This window comes from Falco peregrinus, chromosome 2 (genome assembly GCF_023634155.1).
Source record: "Falco peregrinus isolate bFalPer1 chromosome 2, bFalPer1.pri, whole genome shotgun sequence".
In the NCBI taxonomy this organism is placed as follows: Eukaryota; Metazoa; Chordata; class Aves; order Falconiformes; family Falconidae; genus Falco; species Falco peregrinus.
Genome location: NC_073722.1, coordinates 102,187,621 through 102,206,029, shown reverse-complemented (window position 1 = coordinate 102,206,029; position 18,409 = coordinate 102,187,621). Strand labels below are relative to the sequence as shown.

Below are 18,409 nucleotides of genomic sequence, written 5' to 3'. Positions count from 1 at the left end.
CTTCAAGATTGATGTTTAAACTCTGTAATTGTTTTTAATGTGGGTAATGACAGTTATTCCCTTGGTTACTGTATCGATTGCACCAGCGAAATGCGGATGCCTTTTATTGATCACTTGGTACCTCTGGATTTTTGAGTTCCAGTGTATGTGAACAGCATGTATTGTCTCAGCACTTTGTCCCTTAACCTTTTTCTGTTCTTTGCAAATGCCCATGGGTTGTTTGCATGTTTGAATTAATATACATTGTTTGCCATGAGGAACATCATGCAGTCATAGTTTTAACAGAAAACTCTGACAAAAGCAGTAGGCACCTCTCCTTAAAAATCCATGTTGTGGTATGGCTAAACTATTAAGTACAGCAGGCCTGTTTTCTGTGGGTTATGCCAAGTTCCAGTACTTTGGTCCACTCTGAACTGGTGCTGTAGTTGAGCTTTATACCAATCAGAACCACATTTAATCGTTTTTGTTTCTTCTATCTAATTGAAAAGATAACGAGAGCCTCACATCCTTAAGTCACTTAGCTTTATGCTCCCTTTCAACTTGTAGTGTAGTTTTGATTATTTCAAGATGATGTATTGTGCCATCATTGCATCTGCAGAGTACCTCTTACACCTGTAAATCTCCTTTAGTATTGCCTTTCAAAAAAGAAAAGCAAAAGCAAATGAGAAATACCCAATAAATTGAATTTATTTTCCAACATTAATTGATAAAATGTGAGCAAAAAAGGAGAACAGGAAAATAATCTACCCTTAAGAAACAGGCTACGCAAAAAAAAAAAAAAGAGAAAATTGGGGGGAGGGTGGTTATACAGCCCCTGTTTACCAGCATTTTTTGCAGTGTGAAAAACATCTATTGCAAAGCCCACTTGTGACAGAGAACAGCCAGGCAAGCAGTCAGTCAGTAATGGCTATTCGAATGCGCAGGTCAAGGACCTGATGCCATAGCCGTTGGGCGACAGTCACTGCTTTGCAGGGGCACATCTGAAACAACATTCCAGCCAGGCCCAACCCAGTTCATGGCATCAAGCCTGTGAAAAAGGGACCCTGTCTACTATCGTGTCATCTCGTGAGCTGAGCAGCTTTGAAAGATAAGAACAGAAGTTTGCCCAAAGGACAGATCTGTGGTTTTCTTCAGAGTAGTTAACCAGCCATTTTTGTAGCATTAAATCAACAAATTAATGGTGATGCCAGAGGACAGAGCGTTCTGTGTGAGGCTTGTTTAGTTGCTTGTCAACACTTAGGTACAACCGCCATGGGGGGAGGGAGACCAGCTCGAATATGGAGGCTAAGGACTAATTATTATCCGAAAAGGCTTCATTTGAAAGTAAAATTAGAACATTTTAATTTCATCTCTTAATGAAGCAATACAAATTTGTTAATTAGAGCAATTGTTTGAGTGACAAGCATGTAACCAAGCTGTCATTTCTTCTTCACAGTTGACAGATCCGTTCAGGCCCATGTTGAGGGTAAGAAATCTTCTTGTGATACAGTTTGTCAAGCTCGTCTCAGTCCCCACCGGGTTAAAGCAGCAGACTAATTACAAAGCAATGCCATGTTTCATCTTGGGTATTTTACACCGTGTTTGCCGAGCAGCTTGGTCAGTCCTTTTTTGCATGTGTCTTGTGGTCACTCGAGGAAAACACACAGTTTCAAAGTTGGAAGTTTTCTGTTGCTGTCATGCAACCCCCTAGCATGAATACTAGAGGTTAGATATTGGTAATCCTTCTAATGCACTGGCTTACAAGGTTTCCTGAGCCAAATCCTAGAGAACTACCCTGACAGTGATCCCCTGTCATTTCACTGCAGACCGAAGGATTTTGTTTTTTATTATTTACTGTGTGTTTCCAGTGTCATTCAGTATGGTACTTCCTACCCAAGTACCTTACTGTCAAGTATAGACAGGCAATCCTCACCAAACACAAAAGATTCAGAAATGAGGAACAAACGACCCAGTCTTTCAGTGACCCAGAAGGGTTTTTTTGTTAATTTTTAGACATGTTCAAGAAGGTCTAGATCTTGATCAAACCAACCAAGTGAACTTTTAAAATCACTAGCACGGCTGGTTGCTGTGAATAAGCAAAAGGCTTGAGTTTAGGCAAGTATGTGTGTAAGACGGGTTTTATTTTTTGTGGTTTTACTTGGTAGTTAATATACACTTAAAGTAGAAGGGGGACCATATGCCATAGTTTATGAAACATTTAAGTTACCAGTAGCTTGAGGAGCTTCTTGAATTTCTGTGATTATTTTTAAATCTGCAGGAATTAGTTGTGTAGTTAACTACAGACCCCTAAATAACAAAACTGGAGAAAGTATATCCTGAATGAATGTTTTTCAGACAAGATTTCCAGATGTCCTGGAAATGGAGTACAAAATCAACAAGAAAACCCAGATAGCACTCTGGTTCTTTTCTCCTCTCTCTTCCCCATGGCTTAAAAGCATGGTGACAGGAAGGATGTGAAAAGTCTTCCCAAACAGGGTGAAATCACTGACCTCCAGTTTGGGGGTATAGACCAGCAATCATATGAGGCAGTCAGATTAATTTTGAAAAACAGAGTGATCTTTTAAAGTGCGTACATTTTTCTCTTTTGGTGGAAAGGCTTAGAATAGCTGTATTTTCTGAAATGAACTCACAGTACAGTTGTGAATCAATCCAGGTGTGCAGGGCAGCTGCTGACTCAGAGACTGTTTCATTGATTTCAGCAACACAAGCTGTGTTCTTAGCCAGTGGCATCAAAAGATTACAAGAGTGCATAAAACCTGAGTATGAGTTTATTTGGAGAGGAGAGTGACCAGGAGCCTGGATATCCAGGTAAACTTCATAGCAAGGGACAAATTCTTTGCATTTCTGATTTCCCAGGACAGAGAGGGAAGACATTGAAGGGAGGAGACCTTTTGCTTTCAATTTTCTTGACGTGGGGGATCCCCCAGACCAAAGCAGACTGAGCTAGGAGTTGGCAAAAGTTGCTATAACTAGAACAAAGCGTCACAGGTTTTTGAAAGTTACTGATTCATGTTGTATCCCTTTGGTTTTTTTCCAGAAACCTGGAAAGTGGTGCGCTATGCATGTTCATATCGCCTGGCAGATATACCATCACCAACAGAAAGTCAAGGTCAGTCTTCTGGGCACACCTAAATTTCAGATGAATTGCACAGTGCGAACTTGGGAGAGGAAGAGTTTGCCTCTCCGTTAGCAGTTCGGTGCCATGGCTACTGGGTTGTTAAAGTAACCATACGTAGCAGTATAGCATAACCTTCCATTTCATAGTGTCATAGCCTGTTGGAATTAACCTAAAGGTAGAGTCTCAAAGCAATGCCTGTGGTGCCTTGGAGCAAGGACACAAGATCTTCTGCAGCAACAACTACTTTGTAGCTAGGAAGACCTAAATGGGTGTGCCTCTGAGCTACAACATTGCACTTTTTTATGGAAGAGGTCACAAACATATCAAGATTTTTTTTTTTTTAAGTCTGGAGAAGCTAGGCACATGTATCCCATGCCTCTTATTAATATTCACAGACAGAAGAGAGCACAGGAAGATTTCCTCTGTCTAAGATGCTTTATCCCATATGGCTGTCCAGGCTCCCATCATTATTTTTCACAACCAGTCTCATAGCTGGAGGTTGGCACCTGTACGTGTCTGGGTTGGTAAGGCAGACACAGCCTCCCAGACAAAGTAATGTTATCCAGACCCTGTCTCATTGCACCAAAGGTAGAGGGGTGGAAATCTTTTCTTTTTGTATATGCTTTGAGACTTCAGGGGTAGGGCCATGGCCAGTTTAGGCTCTCCTGAAACAGATGTCAAAGAAAAAGAAATAATTATTCATTTAATAGTGTATTTCCAGTCTCACTTTGACTGTATTTTGATTGTGCTTGGACTCTGTGAAGATGGTTTCTTTCCCTTTATAAGATTTTCACTGTACTCATCACTGAAAAATTCTGTGTTGCTCCTGAAGTTTTTCAGTAAGTCAGGAAAGGTTGGTGTTCTTTACTGTTCATAGTTGTACTTCAGGAGCCAATAGATTGTGTTAGAAAGTAAAATTAACAGAAGTCCATAGCACTTTGCAGTGTATGTATGCAATTGAATTGTATCAGGCAGTGCTATAAGAATATGAAGATGTTGAACAGCTACTAAAACCTGCAGCTAATAGAGTTTAAAAATAAGCCTTTTAAACAAGGTTGACAGGTTAATTTGCTGCAGTAGACATATCTCTCTTCTCTGCTTCCTTATGTTTCCCCTGCTAGTGATCTTCATTCATCTTCCCATTATCAAAAAAGACAAGATTATAGACCTAGAGAGTTATATGTCCTTTTTTTTATTTTATTGAAAAGGTATTTTCTTGAAGTGAAATTATTAATTCCCATGCTATTTATGTCCTTTGAATCTTCCTTGATTTGATATTCAGAGAGAGGTCATACTGGTGTATTTATAACTCAGAGTAAATGCCATTTTCATGCAGCCATTTCTTTTACCTAACACTTTTCTATCTTGCATGTTAAAAAACAGGAATAAAGCCCAGGAGTACAGGAAAGGATGTTACTTGACTTTTTGAGGTTGTGCATGATGATAATTTCAAGAATAATTCAGAAATGTATTTCACTGTCTCAGTTCAGTCAAAAAATTAGGTATAGTCCACAGTCAGTAAAGCAAAGTGGTTCATGTCCCCATGGGCTGTCAGACCCCCACCTGGGAATGAATTCCTCCTGGCTGCATGTGACCACAAAGTGTGAAATCTCTGGCTGAAGGCTCATACAGAATGATTTCTCCTTCTAGCCCAAGGCTGTGAAAGGTGCCTTTTCTTCTGCACAAGCTGAAGACACTGCCTCACTGTAGAGGAGGGAATAAAATACATTTGCTCAGAGATTTCAAGTTTGCATGCAGTGCTACTAGACTGCTTGCAAAGTATGGAAGAATTGCTAACTATCTGGCCCACTAGTAATTGCTTGCAGAGGGCAACAGCAGACACTGAAGAAGCAGGCAAGATGGGAAACTTTAAAACACAACCTTCCTGACCCCAGGAAAAATTGCATGCAGCTGTGGCTGCTATTTGCCTGCCTATACCTCTGCACCAAGACGCAGTTCATATCTGTGTAACCTGTCTGCACACACAGGGAATTCCTTAGACAAAGCTCGGGTTGTGTCCCAGCTCTGGGCACAAAGCAATTTTATGTTCACTCCTAGACTGACCAGCGTGTTACCAGCGTGGATTCAAGAGAGAATTTATGCTCTGTAATTGGCCCTCTCTCTTTGAAAAAGGTCCCTATGGCCCAAACTAACATACCATGAAATTAGTGCAGACATTTACATTGATTTTAGGGGGTCCTGAGTTAAGGTGTTACAGATCTGCTGGACTTCGAATACATTTGTAAGGATCACCATCATGAGGGGTGCTCTCCTGAACATGAACTGGGGATAAAATAAATCTGATCAATTTTCTTTGGTACTATTTTAAGGTAAACCAACACATTCAAAAATCTTTTAACACATCTCTGATACTCCTGTTCCTCTTCAGACAGAGGATTTTTTCATTATTTAGAACAGCGCAGTTCATATGGCTGCAGTTAAAGTTTCAGCCAGCTTTTGCTATTCTGAGTAATGCCTGTCAGGGGTTTATAACTTGGTTGTTTAAAAGAAAAATAAAAAAGAGTTCACAGCATAAAAATCTGGTACACAGGCTTCGGCTGAGGCATTTCTATTTTCTGAACTTTTTTTAACCATTAAAGCACTACAGTATTACTTCCTTAAAAGACATGACCTTAACTTTGCCATCTTTTCCATTTCAATATTCTTGCAGCCCAGTGTCACAAAACGTTGATAAAGCCTTTTTTGGGCCTTTTTTGTAGTGGGGTTGGGTGAGGTTTTTTTGTTATTCTCATAGCTATGTAGATATGTTACTAGCACTTGAAAAACAGGTACTAGGCATGCACAGTAACTTGCTCATAACTTTTTAATATGCATATTTATATCACTGTAATAGCCTGTACTCTGAGCTGGCACAGCATTAAATACTGATTTATAAAGTGTGACATGCTCCAGAATTACTGTCAAGATCTACTAGTTCAGTGTTACACATTTGTAAATCCTTTCAGCTGACCTGTACAATTAATCAGCAATCTGTGTTTAGGGAGTTCTGGCAGCACAGGTAATTGGGAATTTGGTTTTCCTCTCATTCAATAAAACTATTGAAATAGGGACCACTAAAATGGGTACATGGCACAAAGAAGAGTCCATCCTTCATCCACTTACCATTTACAGTACAGCAACCCCAGCAAATTCACCTTAAAAAAGAAAGCCTGCTGATTCTAATACCATCTATATAAACCCAGCGACATACTGTGCTTTGAATTTGGAGTGCGAGCAGTCAAAATGAGACTTCAGATCTTTAGACTCAAATACACTTCATCTGTAATTTGATTCATTTTAGCCCCTAGCTTGCTCAGTTGCAGTCTGAGAGAGACTGAAAGATATACTGCATCAAGTGTTTCTTGACTGCAGCTTCACATTTAAGATTAATGGTTCTGGTGTCCATTGACTTGTCTTTGCTGTAACTTTGGCAAGGGATTCCTGCAACGGGAAGAGGGTCAGCTGGCAGCTGTGCCTGCTACAGTTGATGCTTTCACCCAGCTTTTAACATGCTTGCCCACCTGAGATCAGGTCCAAAGGAAGACTTCTCTTCTGCTTTATTTTTATTATTTTAAGACAGAACTATTCTCACAGCTGAGGAAGGGTCTGAGGCCTCTTCAAAGATTTTTATGTTTGTTCTTTATGTCAGGTCTGTGCTGAAATGCTTTGCTCCAGAGGGATGGATGTGAGCGTATGTGAACACACTGTTGAAATCTGCAGGAAATGTGCATTGGGAGCCTCAGATTTTCTCTCTCTGCCTCAGATCCTCCTTCCAAGGAAAGCAGCTGTGTACCTACAGTCAGGGTCCCAAAAACGAATATTCTTGCTAAAACGTCTGTTACTATGAATAAATTGCTATACCCCCAGCATTCTGCAAGTGTCTTTTACTGCTATCTTTTAGGACAGTCTCTTCCACATCCTGTTTTTTTTTACATTTCAGAAACAGATGCAGTCTGATCCGCACAAGCTGGACTTTGGCCTGAAACCTGAATTTCTGAGCAGGCCACCAGGCCCCAGCCTTTTTGGAGCCATCCACCACCCCCATGACCTGGCCCGGCCCTCGACTCTCTTCTCCACAGCCAGTGAGTACTGAGAAATGAAATCTCCCTATTGTGGCACACTCATCAAAATGCTAATTCTTGCCATGTTAAAAGGAAATTTCCCATATGCTTTGGGTTATGAACTCTCTGCAAGATGTGCCAGGTGCTATTAAATATTTTAAAATTATTCTGTATGCTTTTGAAAAAGCCCAACCCGCTGAAATGCCGTACAGGTAGTAAAAGGAGGAGCATCTCTTCACACAGCGATGTCTGATGCATCACAGAGATGGCAGGTTGGAAATAGGCTGTATTTCACATGTCCATTTTTTTCCTTACTGAAACATTCCCCCACTCCCCAGCACTTACACTGTAACTGGGAATTTCTGTTTAGAAAAGCACTGCTGTTTGCATAGGATCCTGACCTGAGAGCCCCCGCTCACTCATGTGAGCTGCCATTTAAGAGATGATAGTCAAGCCCAGAGCCCAGTGAATCCCTTTCTGAGTTTTTGCTAGGAAATCACCCCTTTTGTTTTGTCTTGGCAGGTGGGGGTCATCCAGCCGGCACGCCTTTCGGCCCACCACCTCACCACAGCAACTTTCTCAACCCAGCTGCTCACTTAGGTACGTTCTCTGTGCAACTAGATGTAAATACAACTCAGAAGAAACTCACATCGACCACTGAGACTATTAAAGGTTTCCCACGTGAAGACTGTTTTAGTATCCTGCCCACTTAAACCTTTACAAATTGCACATTTTAGCCATTACCCAAGTAGCAGTTCTGCATACACTTAATAGTATCATTGACAGCAGGTTTTAAAATACTTCTGAAAACACTCTGGACATTAGAGGAGTGGAGTGGCAGGGCTGGTTAGGTTTCACTGTAGTCTTGTTTATGGCCAGTCAAAAAGAATGCCTTAAGGTTAAGGCTTTGGTTCATCAGAGGTGTTTCTTTTCCTAACAACTATTTAGATGTCTGCTTTTCCATTTAAGTGAGTGGGAAATATGTCTTTAAAATCTTGTGATGTGGGCTCAGGTATGTCTGTTAGTGAAAATCAATGAATACACATTGAAAACCAGAACCACCCAAGTTAATCAGATGTTACTTCGCTTCTGAGTTTACTCATGTTGTAATAAAGTGGTCTGCTTCCTCTACAGGAACATCAGAGATCAAGACTCTAAATTGGCATTTTATTTTGCATAGAGAAGGATTTGGGAGGGTCACCAGATTGATACAGCAGACTCACAGTGTAGATTTTTCATTCTATACTTATCTGCCTATAGAAAGTGCTAGATTTGGTTTTCCTTCTCTCCATGCTGGCATTTATCAGTAGTTTCACCAAAAATTGTTAGACTTCTCCAAAATAAAGTGAGAAGAGAATTTGCTTCATAGGACTTACCTATACCCTGTATGCATTAGCTACTAAAAAAAAGTATTCCAATACTTTCAGTCCATTCTGGTTTTTCATATAGAATTGGCAGTAAATATCAAGTGAATTACAAAATGTTCAAGTCAGCATGACATATCAGTGTAATAGGACATTTTATTTATATCCTGGCTATGGTTTAGGAGACATGGCCTGAAGGTGTTTGGAGCACAGTTGCCAGAGTTAATAATAGTCTTGCTAGCCAGGGACATTTTCTGAGAAAGACCATGGAATTGAATTGGAAGGGAATAAAAGAAAATCAGAGTGGAGATGTTTGCAGGTTTTAAATGAAGTAGCTACTTATGCTGAAGTGCAGCCCTCAATACCATGTATATTTTAACATCTTGCTTTTCTCTGAAGAGGAAGTTCTTCTAGTAAGACTATGTCATGCATACTGTGATTGAAATAAAGTTTATTTTTTTATGTTCCACCCCCTCACAATCACTGCTGTGTTCTGGGATGATGATGTTCAACTACTGATGGGCACAGACTGAGCTTTCATGCAGACGGAATGCAGTTGGATAATATGCTAATGCTTTATCGTCATTACCAACATGCCAGTGAGCTTCAGCTGTTTCTGTTGGTTTGCAGAGCCTTTCAATCGACCGGCTTCCTTCAGTGGTCTCACTGCAGTGGGCAGTAATGCCTTCGGGGGACTTGGGAACCCGACAGTTAGTGAGTAACCTCTTTGTTTATGAATTCTTGTTTGCTGTGTAATTCAGGATATTGAGTGATGGTGACTATTTGCTGTCCTTTTTACCAGTTGCTTAGACCACATACTACTAAAAGATGGGAATTTGAAAAGCAACCTTTTTCTTCTAAATAACAGCATTTCTTAATCATCAGTAAATTATTTTCTGTTAGTTACTCAATAGTTTGGGTTCAACACAGTGCTAAATGTCACCATTACATCATTCAGTTAAAAAATATTAAAAAAAAAAAAGAATACAGAACCTGTGAGTCTAAGGAGTTTGAGAAATTTCTCATGGGTTTTTGCATGTTCAGAAATAGTTGTGTGCAGCATCCCTAGCTGTGGATAGGAACATTTCTTTTTTTTTTTTTTTTTTTTTTTTTTACCTTTCTCACCGGTTATCCAGGACATATGCCTGGAAAAGATCACTAACCTGCATTTATTTGTCCAGGATCATACACATTTCTTTAGATTTGGCCACTCACAAAAGTTCATCCTTTTAATAATCACTCTCTTTCTCCATACTTCTAATCTGGCATGATTTTGGTCACTTTAGTGTTTTATTTTGGTTCAGGATCAAATACAACAAATTCCATTACTTACAGTCTATGTAACAGTCATTTCCTGATGTCTCCAAAATATTTGGAATAAGGATCATTGTCACTTTTATCTTACTACTTCATCCCTAGTCAATTTTATCCACAGCATTTCCCTTTCCAATTAAAGCAGCTGTCAGATGCCTGCCCATTTTTAGGAATGAGACCCTCTAATGAATCTCTGTTAATTTCCTTTCCTTTTCCAGCTCCCAATAATATGTATTCATTTTAACTCTGAGTGCTGTAAAAGTTTTTTTGGTAAGTACCTTCACTAGAGCATACCTTTTTCTTAAACCTTTTTGTTTTCCACTTCACCATTTCAGCACCCAACTCAATGTTCGGCCACAAGGATGGCCCCAGTATGCAGAGCTTTAGCAACCCTCACGAGCCCTGGAACCGACTGCACCGAACTCCTCCTTCGTTCCCGACCCCTCCGCCCTGGCTGAAGCCAGGAGAGCTGGAGCGCAGTTCATCTGCTGCAGCTCATGACAGAGATAGAGATGTAGATAAACGAGACTCATCTGTTAGTAAAGATGACAAAGAAAGGTACGAAAGAACACTTCCAAGAATTGTCTAGTTCAAAGCTTGGGGCTCTGTTCCACTTTTAACCCTTCCCAGCCTGGCACATTGTTAAACCAGAGCTTCAGTAGAGGGACACCTGGAGAGCCGACACCACTGCTGCCTACGGCGTGACGCGCTACGGAAGGCGCCGGTTTCTAACTCAGGTGTTCCCTACCGCATCTGTTTCTCTTCTCACTTGCACTGCACTTTATCAGAAGGAGCTTTGCTGAAGCAGACTTCAGGCAGTGTCAACTGAGAATGGAATCAGACCCACGTACTCTGTTATCTTGTGGGTCACGTTGTCATAGGTCTTTTGAAGACTTAACGTGTAGATAGGTGCCTGACAGGATGCAAAAAAACATTATAAAGTTCATCAGATGCGTATCTGCACCTTCAAATACTTAAATAACTTTGTAAATTGGACCTTGTCTGCAAAACAAATAACACTACCTCCCTCTTCAAAAATGGACTGACCAGAGGGACCACTGATAAAGTTGTAATATTATAACATTGTGAATTGCAGCGGGTATGTCATGTTCCAGTACCACAGTAAGTGTCAGTGCATGCGGTTCATTAAATGAACATTAATTCCCCTCAAAAATGCCACACACACATGCACTGCTGTTCCACACCTTCAGGCACATTTTTTATTCAGTGTTTTACATGGACTTGCACTCTAACATGTCCAGGCTGGGAAGGGTTAATGGAAAGTAAAACCTGGTCATATTTTTTTTGTCAGGACTGTTCCCATTATACAGTTAACTCAGTAACAATTCCTCTTAACATTTAAGTACCAAATTATAAGAATTTGCCATTCAGCAAGTGTCATGCCTTCCTTGAAAAATGTGGAGAGGCTGATTTCAGCTTTTTCAGTTGTGGCTTAATGGCTTTCCTGTTGAGTTTGCACATTACTTTACTACATAATGGCTATTTGTTTCTAATTTTTTAACATAAAAGATTATTTAGGAGATGTGCTTTTCTGACTTCTCTGTCACTAACCCAAATATACGCATTAGTAGCCTTTTCTAAAAGAAGTTATGCTAACACATTAGATATTCTAAAAATACATTTAAGAGCTTTTCTATGTTATTGTAAAATGTGAAGAGCAAGTCAAACTACAGATCTTTTCACCTACATTTTCCATTTGGAATATTTTCTGTTTGGTAGCATAGCTTCATTATTTTCATGTCTGGTGTTAATGCTTCAAAATAAATTGCTGTTACAAATTGGGGATTCTGTCCTGCAAAATGCTTAAGCATGTGAGTAGCTTTACTGGCTTGAATGGCAAAGCATTTTAGTTCCTAATGATATGGGTAGTCTTTAGAATTATGTGATTATTTCAGTTGCTGTTTTGTATTTTTCTTACGAAGTGTTCCTGCTGAAGAAAATCCCTTTCTGAAATACATTCCTTGCAAGCTGCTTTGGCATTGCCTGAACTCCATATCATAGCTCAAAACATATTTCTTTTCAATAATTTGAGAACTTAAAAGTAAGCATCATTCATACTTCATACTTCTGCACAATTATGGCTACCAGTTTAGTACAATAATGTTTTTGCTGATCTAGTGTTGCTGTGCACCCATCTGTGTGGTTTTGAAGAGTTCTCCTTTGCAGCGTGCTCACACTGTTACCTGTATGAGAAGATGCTGAGAATCCCTTCCTGGAAACATGCTCCCTATGTAGATAATGTCTGGGGTAGTTTCTGAGCCTCCAATACACGTTCTTTTATCTTCAGTGGCACCCAGCAGGGTGAGGATGTAGCCCTGGTTCCTAGTTGAGGTCCCAGTCTTTGTTATGTATTTTAAGTTAATTTGCCCAAACAGGAGGATCTGGGCATCACACCTGGAGGTATGATTTCATTTCAAAATCATCCTGTCAGCAAGGGTCTAACTTTATCAGCCTCCAAATGGGCTGTCTAGTGAAAAGCATTCATCTGGATTTCCTCTGTTACCAGCAGAAAGCTACCTCAGAGGTACCTCTTAGCTTGACTGTTCCCCGTCTTAAGATCAGTGTTACAGTGGGGGTGCAGCGAATCGCTGGTTGCTCGTGGATAAGCTGTATGACCAGTGTGCAGCAGCCCCCTCTCCCAGCTAGACAGACGTAAGGTAAATCCCTCAAGATAGCTTAGGTAATATGAAACTGCAGTCTGTGAATCTTTCCTGGGTGCAGAGCTGGCTGGGGAGTTAGACTGCAATGGTCTGGTACAGTCTCCACTTTCTCCTGGAACATTGTTTGCAGTTGTGGAGGTGTTTCCTTTAAGGACTCCCGTATTCCAGCCCAGCATTAGGAAAAAATCAGTAAAAATAGCTACTGTGAAAAACAGGGTTTGTTCCTTCTCAGTGGTATGTTGTTTAAAAGATGTCAGTGAGCAATTCCATTCTAATAATGACATTTAAGTATATGTAGTCCTAGAGCATTAAAAAAAAAACACCCAAGAATCTATCCATCTTTCTATTAACATAAATGAGGCAAAGTACTTGGCATCAGATACTCAGTATCTTTCAGTGTAGCGTACGGCCTCAAAACATACCTTACTTGGTAATAAGTTAATTTGAGAACATGATCCGAAGTTTCTTCTTCATGGAGACAGAGGCTTAGAGCTGTTCCCCTATTATTAACCTATGGAGCCCTTGGCAAATCTGAGGATAAAAAATTATTCCCTCTCTGACCACTGAACTACATGTAGTTCACTTAAGTGAGCTATATAATCAGTAGCCTCTTGAGATATTACCATCACTGAAATTGAATGGGATAAAATTGGCAAAGGAGTATGTTATTTTGGTTGCACACATATTTTTCTTCAGTTACAGAAAATGTGTGTTATATTCTCTGAATTTTATGCATAATTTAAAAATTATCAATTGCATAGAAAATTGATTAAATATCAGCAAAAGGACTCAATGACCTCTGCTAGTGAAATAAAACAATTAAGGGTGCCCTCTGACTAGTCCCGTGAGCAAAATAATTAAAAGACTACATATTGCAGAGTGCACAAGCCAGTGCTTTCCTAGCAAAGTAAAATAATTGAGTCTTCATGTGGAGAAGCCTTCACTGGAGTGCCTTGACTTTATCTCACTGTGTCCAAATCTGGAAACTGTTAAAGCAAATCCCTCAACTTCTGGTGGAAAGCAAGAAGAGGGAAATTAGCGTCAGGACACAATTTCCAGACTGTGTAGGGCACAGTCAATCAAAGCAGAACCTGATACCAAGTGGTTAATTGGTAGTCAGTGCAGACCAGGCACTTCTGGTATCAAATGTTCCATCTTACAGATGTTTGCTAACGCTCACATTCTGGGCTCTGGGAGGTCTTTCAGACATGGCCCATAAAATGGCAGTTTCGACAATTGCATCTAAACACAGCAAAAGATGCATCTGGTGAGATTATAATAATGAGATTTTCCTTTTCAAAGTTATTTTTTCTGCAGTTGTAGTTTCACCATCCAAAAGTAGATAGCATTAATTGTATGGGTGAAGGAGCAAGTGTCCGCAGCAGAGTCACTCTGCAGGTTGCCCTTCAGCCAGTTAGTACTGCTTATCTTGTCCAGAGTGAGTTTCAACCTGGTGTCCTCATCCGAGTGTGTTCAGGTTCCACATTTCTAATCAGGGACTGCCACACCCAAAGAGAAACTGTGTAAATTGGGTGGGACTTCAGAGGACCTCCCTGCTTATCCCTCACTTACGCCTTTAACAGTACATTATCCATCACCCCACATGGAACAGAATTTCCATGCTCAACAAACAGCATGTGTCGAACACTGAATAGCTGAAGCTGTCTTTGTGGAGAAGCTCCAACTTAGACGTCAATTGAAATCAGTGAGAGGTTAAAATCATTGGAACTGAGGAATTAGATTTACCTTAAAAACTTGGTTCATTTTAAATACGAAAGCTTTTCAACGTAGTGTGGCCCATAACAACTCCTGGTTGACACTGCTTTCAGAAAATAACTGGTGTTGTGAATGGATTCTGAATCCATTCACATTCTTAGGTTCTTGTCCACTGCCAGACAATAATTCTCTAATCTTTTGTGCAACATAAATAGGTTTGAAAGATAGAATGAATTAACAGTATTTTGAGACTTTGTAGCATTGGCAAGGAGATGCATTGGCCCTGTCCCCCTGCTCTGGTTATTCTACCCTAGAAATGGGAAATGGTGGCATTCTGAAGAGCAGCTGACTCTAAAAGAGATGCCGTTTTCAGAGCTAGCCTGAGTGCACATGGAGTAGATCTCTCCTGAGGAAGTCAACACATAATCTATGCATAGTGGCCACCTCTACTAAAACACTTACAGAGAGGGTTGTTGCACACTTAGAGAAGTGCCCACCTCTTCAGAGGGATGGATTGTCACGATCAGGACTGGTGTCTTGAGAGGTTTTAGTTTTAAGAAGTAAATTGAGTTTAAGAAGTAAACTGAAAAGCTAGAAGACTGAAGAGAATAGAGATAAGAAATTAGTAACGTACATAGGTCTAGAAATGTTCTAAAAAGTCAAACAAAATGTTACCTATTTTCCCAAATGTATTCTTAACAGAAGCATCAGGTAAAATACTATTAACATGAAGTTTTTTGCCTTTTTTTTTTTTTTTAATGAAATGAGTATAGCTTTATTTTTCTCTGTCTTCTTTACAAACAATTAAGGCCATTGTCTTAGAAATATGTGACTAGAGCTAGATTCCCTTGGGAGCCTTCTATGGACTTCAGTGTTTGAAATCTCAATCAGATCATTCACAAAGCAGCTTTTTAGGGATCTTCTTCTGGTTTGAGATAATAGAATAGGCCTAGTTTAGAGATGGGATCTTCTTCCGGCGTTTTGGGTGTGCAAAAGGATCTGTGCATTTAATGGCGCGTGTTACTAGCTTTCTGCAAAGCAATGAGTATAAAGTCAGACACCCTAGATGCTTTATTTGCAGAGTTTCTCATGCCTTCATTTTTACAATTTCTTCTAGGGAGAGCATTGAGAAAAGACACTCCAGCCATCCTTCGCCAGCACCTATCCATCCAGTAAACTCCCTCGGACATAATCGCAGCTCAAATGAGCAGATCAGGAGCCATCTGAATCCCGAGGTTCGAGAAAAAGAGAAACCCAAAGAAAGAGAGAGGGATCACTCCGAATCTCGGAAGGAAATTAATGTTGAAGAGCACAAGGTGAAGGACAACTATATTTCGGAGAAAGAAGGCCTAAGCCATGAAAGCCGAGTGGTGGAAGAGTCAAAGCAAATGCCCAGGGTTCCTTCACCCTATGCTAGGCCCCCTGTTGTGGAGAGTACCAGGCCTAATAGTACTTCAAACCGTGAGGCCGAGAGGAAGAATGAGCCGGCGTACGATAACCCGAAGAAAAGCAATGAAGTCAAAGTGAAGGAGGAGCGAAAGGAAGACCATGATGTTCAACCTGAGGGACCTCAGACTCATAGGTCATCTGATCAGCCACCACCTATATCTACATCTAATGTCCATCCAAGTCCTTTAGTGTCTATGCCCATGACTGTAGGTGTAACTGGTATACATCACATGAACAGCATCAGTGGCCTGGATAGGACTCGCATGATGACCCCTTTTATGGGAATTAGCCCAATTCCTGGTGGAGAACGTTTCCCCTATCCTTCTTTCCACTGGGATCCAATGAGAGATCCCTTACGAGATCCATACAGAGAGCTAGACATTCACCGGAGAGACCCCCTGGGCAGAGACTTTCTGCTAAGAAATGACCCCCTTCATCGTCTTTCTACGCCAAGATTATATGAAGCAGACAGGTCATTCAGGGATCGGGAACCTCACGACTACAATCACCACCACCATCACCACCACCCTCTCTCTGTTGACCCTCGACGTGAGCATGAGAGGGGCAACCACCTGGATGATAGGGAGCGGTTGCACATGCTCAGAGAGGACTATGAACATGCACGCCTGCACTCAGTTCACCCTGCCGCCTTGGATGGGCACCTGCCTCACCCAAGCCTAATCACACCAGGACTTCCTAGCATGCACTACCCCAGAGTCAGTCCCCCGACAGGACACCAAAATGGCATCCTCAATAAAACTCCCCCTACAGCAGCTCTCAGTGCCCCTCCACCTCTTATTTCTACTCTGGGACCTCGGCCTGGGTCTCCCAGAAGGACTACTCCTCTGTCGACAGAGATGAGAGAGAGGCCTCCTTCTCACACCCTCAAGGACATTGAAGCTCGATAAGCGAAGTGAGACTAAATACAAACCAGAGAAAGAGGGACAGAACATTGTAAATGAACATAATATAAAGACCTTCTTACTAGTCATTGATACAGACTGGGATTGTGACCCACTGTACAATATGTATAGACCTGAGTGCAAAAATTTTGAAATGGTTTTTTTGTATATTATATGTTGAAATTTTCCAGATCTTTTAGCCAAGTCCATATGTTCCTCGTGTCTCCTACTCTATTTCTAGTTTAAAAATGTCAAAATTTGAACTGAAGAACAAGACGTTAATCTGAATGATTTGACTAGAAACAAACCACCACCAATGTCAACCATACAAAGCTCTTTCACACTAGAAGTGAAGACAATTGTAGATATTTATGTAAAAAGATTGCTTCATGGGTTAATGGTTCATATATGCAAAAAGGGTAAGATGAAAGCTTTACTTTGTACAAATGTAAATAGATAAAATTAAGTAACATAATACATTAATACTTCTTAAACTGTGCTATTTGCAAACTTAATATTGATCAACACAGTCTGCTTATGCTGTGTTACATATATTGTTATAGACAGCTAAACCCCTTCAACTATGCAATGAATTTTAAGGCTTTTCACAAAAGCCTTTATAACTCAAAGGAGCCTTTTCAACACACAACATAATTAAAGTCATATTTTCCCTGAACAAGCTCATCTATAATAGTAACCTATTTCTCTTGCTTGTTTTGATGAAGAAACAGCCCATTAGAAGCGTAGTTTTCTGTCTGAACCCCTGCATTAAGATGCCGATGTTACTGTAGCTCATGTATTCCTTAGAACCTGTCAGGGTTAGCGATCTGTAATCACTGATACTGTAGTCATGACAGATTGGTTCTCAGTCACATTAATCTGGGTTAAACAGAGTAATAATCAAATGCTGGATATTTTCCAGAACTTTCGTCACTTAACATGTGAAATTTCTTTTTGGAAGAACATCTGCTTATAGCCATTCATGTCTGTTTTTATTGCCAGTGTGTCATTTTTATCTGTACACACACTTTTTTTTTTTTGTGTTAAGTGATTTTTAGCTACATTGAAACAAATCCTACAAGAAAGCTAATACTTTTCTAAATGATGGATATGTTTTCACTGTGGATCAGTAGTTTAATTAATTAATGAACTCCAATGCAGATTTCATAATGCAATTTATTGTATTTCAGTTGGTAATAAAGTCTGTGAATAGTTAACAGGTCAGCCTTGTTGTTCCCTAATCATAGAAGACATGAAATAACATGAAGAACAAGATCCTTTTTAAAAATATGCATCAATCTTCTGAAATGTCTTTTCATAACACACTTTTTTATAACGCGTTAAGTTTCTTGTCTAAATATTTGGAGAGAATATGACTTTATCAGAGAGAATTCAATATCTTGTCTACTGGACTGTAAAATATATGTATGAAATAAAATTAGTTCCATTGGTCTTCTAGTGTATTAAAGTGCTATCTGAAGTTGTTATCCTGTTTTGGCAAAAAAAAAAAAAAAAAAGAAAAAAGTTAACTACAGACAGTTGTTTCTAATGATCAGAGATCTATTTTAGTAGTCAACTGAAGGTTTAGTTGTGAGCTTCAGATTTTGTGAACTCCAGATGTTGTGCAGTGGTTTTTTTTTCTTTTTAAAGAACAAAAGGAAAAATACAAAAAAAAACCCAACCCTGAAGAATATGTACACTGGAACCGTAGTGGTAGCTTTCAGTATTGTAAAGAGATTGTTATATACAAACCTTTTTGCTGTTTATCCTGTATGTAATAAAGTCCTTTCTAGATCCTATGTGA

The 18,409-nt window shown here is 39.9% G+C and overlaps 1 protein-coding gene across 7 annotated transcripts in view; it reads left to right on the top strand.

Moving 5' to 3' along the window:
• The window catches only part of AUTS2 (activator of transcription and developmental regulator AUTS2), a 790,137-nt gene extending 772,080 nt beyond the window's left edge, over positions 1-18,057 (top strand). For all 7 annotated transcript variants that reach the window (XM_055796871.1, XM_055796873.1, XM_055796874.1 and 4 more), the window contains 7 exons: positions 1,436-1,465; positions 3,038-3,109; positions 7,059-7,200; positions 7,702-7,779; positions 9,174-9,257; positions 10,193-10,415; positions 15,372-18,057. In XM_055796871.1, coding sequence (XP_055652846.1) covers positions 1,436-1,465; positions 3,038-3,109; positions 7,059-7,200; positions 7,702-7,779; positions 9,174-9,257; positions 10,193-10,415; positions 15,372-16,611 — 1,869 coding nt within the window. In that variant the 3' untranslated portion in view covers positions 16,612-18,057. The remainder of the gene's footprint in view (positions 1-1,435; positions 1,466-3,037; positions 3,110-7,058; positions 7,201-7,701; positions 7,780-9,173; positions 9,258-10,192; positions 10,416-15,371) is intronic.
• The last annotated feature ends 352 nt before the right edge of the window (positions 18,058-18,409 follow it).